Here is a 6,052-nt window from a genome sequence, read left to right as displayed (position 1 = left end):
GGGGGTGGGGGCAGTTGCGCCAGGGGGCCCCGGCCCCGGGGGCGGGGGGGGGGGGGGGGCTGCTTTTCCCCATGTTCCTCACCTGCTACTTCCCTTCTGGGGAGCAGGTGTTCGGGGCTGTGCACTGTGATAATAGTATTTACATTTATAACTCATTCTAAAAATGTATTTCTATTCTCCTTCTCCTCTTTCCCCCCCAAATGGAATGTTTCCTTTTATTTCAGCTAGAAGCAGGTATACAATTGTGTCCAGAGTTAGGGTAAGATTTTTAAGGTATTTAAATTGAAATTGTGTATGTCCCATTGGTGGAGTTAAACCTAAATATCTTTAACAATGTGGTTATAAGAGCAGGATAAAGTGATTTAAAAAATATGTTACTGAATTCTAGAATTCTGTTCATGTTCCATGTATGGACAAAACCATAACTTTGCTGGGTTTTTTTCTGTTAGTACTTGTAACTGAATGCATGCTTAGGGCATGGCTGCATGAACACATTACTGTGTTGATTTACTTTATATTTACCTCAGTAGCTAATATACTGTATCTCACCTTTCCTTCTTTCTTTGAAGGGAGATCTAACCTGCATTTACTATGGAGTAAGCATATAGGCAGTTGCCATGGAGTAGCTGTATACTGCAAATAGTGTATTTCAGTGGTTTTCAAGCATATTTCATTTGTTGACTCCTAAAAAATTTGGAATGGAGGTGCGGACCACTTAAAAAAATTGAAATGGAGGTGCGGACCCCTTTGAATTGTAATTGTGGGTATTCACACATTCACTTCACGTACGTTAGATTAATCATAGTCATTTTTTGCGGAACCTATAGATATAGGCTGTGGACCCTCAGGGGTCCACAGGCCACATATTAAAAACCACTGGCGTAGTTTATCTTTTGGCCACCGCTGGACCTGGCCCCAGCCTCATGGACACTGGCCAGGACCCATGCAGTCACAGCCTTAGCCCTGGACTGAGCACATAGCCCTGGCCTGCCTTACGTGAGGGTTTGGAGTCCCTGCAGCACTCACTTAAGACCTGCTTGCTCTGGCCATGATGAGCGGTGATGGCAGCCCCATTGTGGGCTCTGGCTCCCTCTTTTTCCTGCTGCCGCTCATCATGCCTGGGGCAGGCGGGTCTGGAGGGGGTGCTGCAGGGATCCCCAACCCCACCATGCAGGATGGGCCAGGACTGGGGCCATGAGCTCAGGCTGGGGCTTGGGCCCTGCCGCAGTGGTCTCCAAGGAACTGCTGCTGTTGCCACTGCCTCTGTGCTCAGGCTGCTGCTGCCAAAGCTGGAGAACAGCTCTAGCCCCTCCTCGGAGTACAAGGGCAGCCTGGAGGCAGCTCTGGAGGTGGCAGAGGCCCAGGTGTGGAGACAATGGAGGTGGTGACGATGGAGGAAGTTCCTTCTGGCTTCTGCCATCTCTGGCCCTGGCCCCATAGAGGCTAGCATGGTCAGGGCCCAAGCCCTGGGCTGAGAGTACAACGCCGGCCCTGGCCCCAGCTTGCTGCATGTTGGGGGTCAGGGTCCCTGCAGTGCCCACTCTGGACCCACCTGCGTTGGCCACTATGCGTAACAGCAACAATGGGAAAAAGCAGAACCCAAAGCCCGCACCAGGGCTGCTCTGCAACATCTCCCCACCACCACTGCTGCCTCCACCAGCACTGCCTCTGGGCCACCGCTGGCCATGCCAGTCCACCCTCTCCCATGCCAGCTCTCCCCTGCCTGTGGCCCCATCCTACATAAAGAGGTATAGTACCACCCCTATGGTGCAAGGGCTGGTACTAACTCAGCCTGCGGCAGCTCTCCAAAACCCTCTATGTGGCCCATGAACCCACATAATTGCCAACCCCTGCATTAGACACATTATGCCTATGAACTGTCATCTATTCTAGAATGTAGGAGGGAGCAAATGAATATGCAGATTTGCTCCATTTAAATTATAAAGAAAAACATTCTATTTGAGGTATATTTTACTGTAGAAAATATTGCAGAGAGATTAGTTGATACAATTATGTTACTTGTCTATAAAAAATCCACCCTAATCTTTAGGGGGGAAAACTGGTGCGATATGGGAAGTAGCATACATTTTTTAGGTTTGAAACTCATAGAAGTGTAGGTCCTATTTTAAGCCCATTATAATAATGTGTATGAAGCTTTTGAACCTTCCAACTATTTAAGAACATATTCAGACTACACTTCATAAGGTGTATATAGGCTTTTATATGAGATACTCATTGGATGACCTGTTTAAGCCAGAGATTTATAAATGTATGTTGGTTTTAAAGAGCTCTGCCTTTTATTAAAATTTATTTTAAATTCCAGTCATGTTCATATGGATTAGAGGGAAATAACTGCTTAATCCATGTTATTGCAGGGAAGTTTTAAATAAAAAAGGAATAAGAAAAATAATAAATGCATTCTATGTGTAAGCATCTTAAAAATACAAATGTAACTTTCATGTTTGTGTTTCAGGGAATCCAGATGCCTTTACAGAAATGTCGCCGGATCAGGAGTTTATAAACTCTATAAATCCAAGCCAGCTAGAAGATTCTGGGTGTGATATATCTAGTGACTATGCATTTGATACTTTAGACATATCACCTACCTTTCTGTACTCTGAGCTTAGTTGTAACACTTCATCTTCTAAATTTTGTTCTGAAATACTTCCTAAATTGACTCCATATTGTACTGACAAGGAAAAAACTCTCACTGCTCATATGCAGTTTTTGCAGCATCTACTTGGACTAAGAAAACTGACAGAACCAGGAAGTTTTCAAGCTGATTTTACAGAGTTTGAAAACAACTACTCCACAGTATCAGAATCTGTCTCTCAGTTGCTTGAAGGCCTGATTATTTACTGCAACAGTCCTAAACTTCCAGTTACACATTTTATGACTGAGGCAATTTGTGTTTTGAGCAGTTTAATAACTGATTCTAAATTATCTAATCATGTTCTAAAAAAGTGTTTCAAGAAGCTACACGAATTTAAGAAACAACTAATTCAGATTATTTTAAGCAACAACAATATCAATAGGGTAAGTTTAAGCACCTGTTACCATGAATATCCAAATATACAGTTTAGAATAACAGCATTATCAATTGGAAGTTTTTGAAGTTGAATATACTCTCATGGGATTTTGTGTGTGTTTACTTTTGCTGTGGCTTGAGAGGTTCTGTTACAAAGCACACCTTTTTTGGTTGCTGTTTATGGATTAAGTTTTAGGAATGCTTACCCACATTTTTTAAAGTTGAGTATGGATTTATGTGCATGCATATAAATGCAGTATTCTCTTAATCTCAGATTTAGAGTTTATTTTAGAACTAGCACACTTCAGGTAAAATAAAATAGATCTCACTGTTAGAAGGTATAGGAAAGCAAGATTTGCTTAGTGATATATTTCATTGGACCCATTTTGTAGTAGGGAGAGATGTCAGCCAAGCATTTGGACATGCACTGCTAAGGGACATTGTCATGGGCTTGTTAAGTACATGCAATGATTTTTTATTTTTCCAAGTTAACAATGCAACACAGGAGTCAGCAACCTATGGCTCACAGAGCCATTTGATCTAGACAACAGAGAAGGAGCTTTGGTAGCATTTGGTAGCAAGGGGCTTTGGTAGTAGTTGCTCTCCCATACCACTGCAGGGACAAGTGACAGCCACAGGAGCTCGGCTGTCATAGGTAGAAGCAGTGGCCAGGGGAGCTCTTACTATACTGTGGAGAATGGCAGCAGCAGTCATGTCCTAGCACCTGACCACCTCTGAAAGGGTTGCCAACCACTGATGTAGCATCACGTTCTCAGCTAGTGTAAATATGCATACTTACGCTGAAGTCTATCAAACAACATTAACTTATGCCATCAGGAGATCCAGCCTGCTGAAATTTGAAAATCCATATTTTAACTAGGCCAAAGTCAATAAGAAACCAATGTAGGAATTCAGTGTCCTTAGCTCCATTATATTTTGAGCTCCATTATATTAGGTTGGAAGGTTGGACTGTAAATACCACCTCACCTACATCTTTCATCATTTTCTTTTCTTCTGTCAAGTTCCTTGCTATTATTTGTCTTCTCCGGATGAAACAGTCCTAATATATCTTCTTATGCAAGGTCTTTCATGATGGATTACTTTCATTATCTGCCTCTGAACTCCCCTTTTCTACTCTGTGGTGTTGTGGGACTTAAAGTGGAAACAATAGTAATACCAATGAAATAAGAAGGGTCCAAATACCATGCTGTATATTTTGCTGGTAAGAAGGAGAAAGCGTTTGTAGAAAGGAATCATTTGTAGAATCGTGTTAGCTAGCACAATTAACAGTGTGTGGCACCCCAGGATTAGGCAGTAATTTCAAGATGTTTTCATTAGATTTTATTGTTGTGTTGTAAGCTGACATGATGCTGTTCCCTACCTTGGGGGTCTTTAAGAGAAGGCTAGATAGGCATCTGGCTGGGGTCATTTGGCCCCACACTCTTTCCTGCCTAGGCAGCAGATTGGACTTGATGATCTGTTGAGGTCCCTTCTGACCCTAGCATCTATGAATCTATGGCTTTGATCAGTATTTCAAGTGTTCTGTGCTTGAGGCATCAAAAGTGGAGCAAGATAGACCCAAATAATATAAATTCCTCTGTTCCTGATCCTTCAACTGTTTACTCTTTGATTCTTGATAATCAGTGTTATCCATAGTTTCCATATGTGGTTGGAGGGATTAGGTAGATGGATGAGAGTAGAGAACAGGTGGACTTGTAAAGAAAAAGTCTGTATTAGCTGGAGTTAACTGAATCAGGAAGTTAGAGGAAAAGGCAGTCTTATGAATTGGAAATTCATTTCCTCTTTATGGTAACCATTTGGTCAGCTCTCTGTCACATTATTTTTATGTACTCTTATTTTTTGATTCCACAACAATATGTGACTTACTGGTGACTAATATCAGCTTTTTTTTGGAAACACTTGTTGGTACATTTAAGTGGTTTGCTCATAGTTAACATTTGGTCTTAACATTAATGAATTAGTTAACAGTAGTGTATTGGAAGTTAATCTTGAGAACAGCTGCCAAATTTCTGGGGAAAACTTAAATAGGATATAACTAGTAATATCCTTAGTGTTATTTCAGTAATACTTCAGAGGGAAAAAATCTTAAGGTTTATATATTTATTTTACTTAGCTTCATTTTCAGCTTCAAATGTAAAAGAATATGTTTAGTGTAGCATCAGTGATGGTAGTTGCATGACTAATTATCATGCACCTAATATCTTTCAGGGGCACTTTTTGCTTAGTATTTAATTATTACTGTTTACTCAAACAGTAATTAAAATATTGCGATTATAGGTTTAAAACAAGATTACTAATAATTACAGTGTTGTCAACTGCAAAGTATGGCAAACTGGCAGAGTTTGGGAGAATTCAGATCATTTACCAATGTTTAAATGCCTAGAGCAGTGGTTCTTAACCTTTTTAGATGCAGAATACCCTCGATGGACTCAAAACATCCTTCAGAAAATGCCAGCTCTTGGTTTTCACTTGTTTTTTGACTACAGAAAAGAAATAGAGGAATTCTGCTGCAAAGATCTCAGAAAGACTACAGTAGATCAGAATATTTTTTACACTATGGATCCCTATTTCAAATCTCTAGTTTTATCTTGTGAATCATGTTAGCTAGCACAATTAACAGTGAGTGGCACCCCAGGAACACTTGAAAAGATCTCATAGCACCCTGGTTGAGAATCACCAGCCTGCAGATTAAAGGAGATAGAAACTTTTCTTGAGGTCTAATTTTAATGGTCATAAGGGTCTTACTGAATCTGTGTACACAGCTGCAGCACTCTTTTTCTTGACTGCAGATTAAGCTAGGGTACCAGAGTGCCTGGCAATACAGAGATTTTACAGCAGGACTTGGATGCATCTTGGTGTGAGTTGCATGTAGCCTTATTTACAGCCTTATTTACAGCCCCTCAGGTCCAAAAGATATAGATTCATAGATTCTAAGATCAGAAGGGACCTCAGTGGGCCATCAAGTCCTTGTTGGACTTGGTGTTGGCCACGGGCGACGACCTG

At 41.2% G+C, this 6,052-nt stretch overlaps 1 protein-coding gene across 1 annotated transcript in view; it reads left to right on the top strand.

Moving 5' to 3' along the window:
* The window catches only part of MEI4 (meiotic double-stranded break formation protein 4), a 56,995-nt gene extending 53,877 nt beyond the window's left edge, over positions 1-3,118 (top strand). The window contains exon 3 of the mRNA XM_019520453.1: positions 2,474-3,118. Within this exon, the coding sequence (XP_019375998.1) occupies positions 2,474-3,114 (641 nt within the window). The 3' untranslated portion in view covers positions 3,115-3,118. The remainder of the gene's footprint in view (positions 1-2,473) is intronic.
* Positions 3,119-6,052: the final 2,934 nt, after the last annotated feature.

Source organism: Gavialis gangeticus, unplaced genomic scaffold (genome assembly GCF_001723915.1).
Source record: "Gavialis gangeticus isolate Ggan-Ray unplaced genomic scaffold, GavGan_comp1, whole genome shotgun sequence".
Taxonomy (NCBI): domain Eukaryota; kingdom Metazoa; phylum Chordata; order Crocodylia; family Gavialidae; genus Gavialis; species Gavialis gangeticus.
Note: the sequence above shows the minus strand (reverse complement) of the source record. Positions and strands in the feature narration are given on the sequence as shown.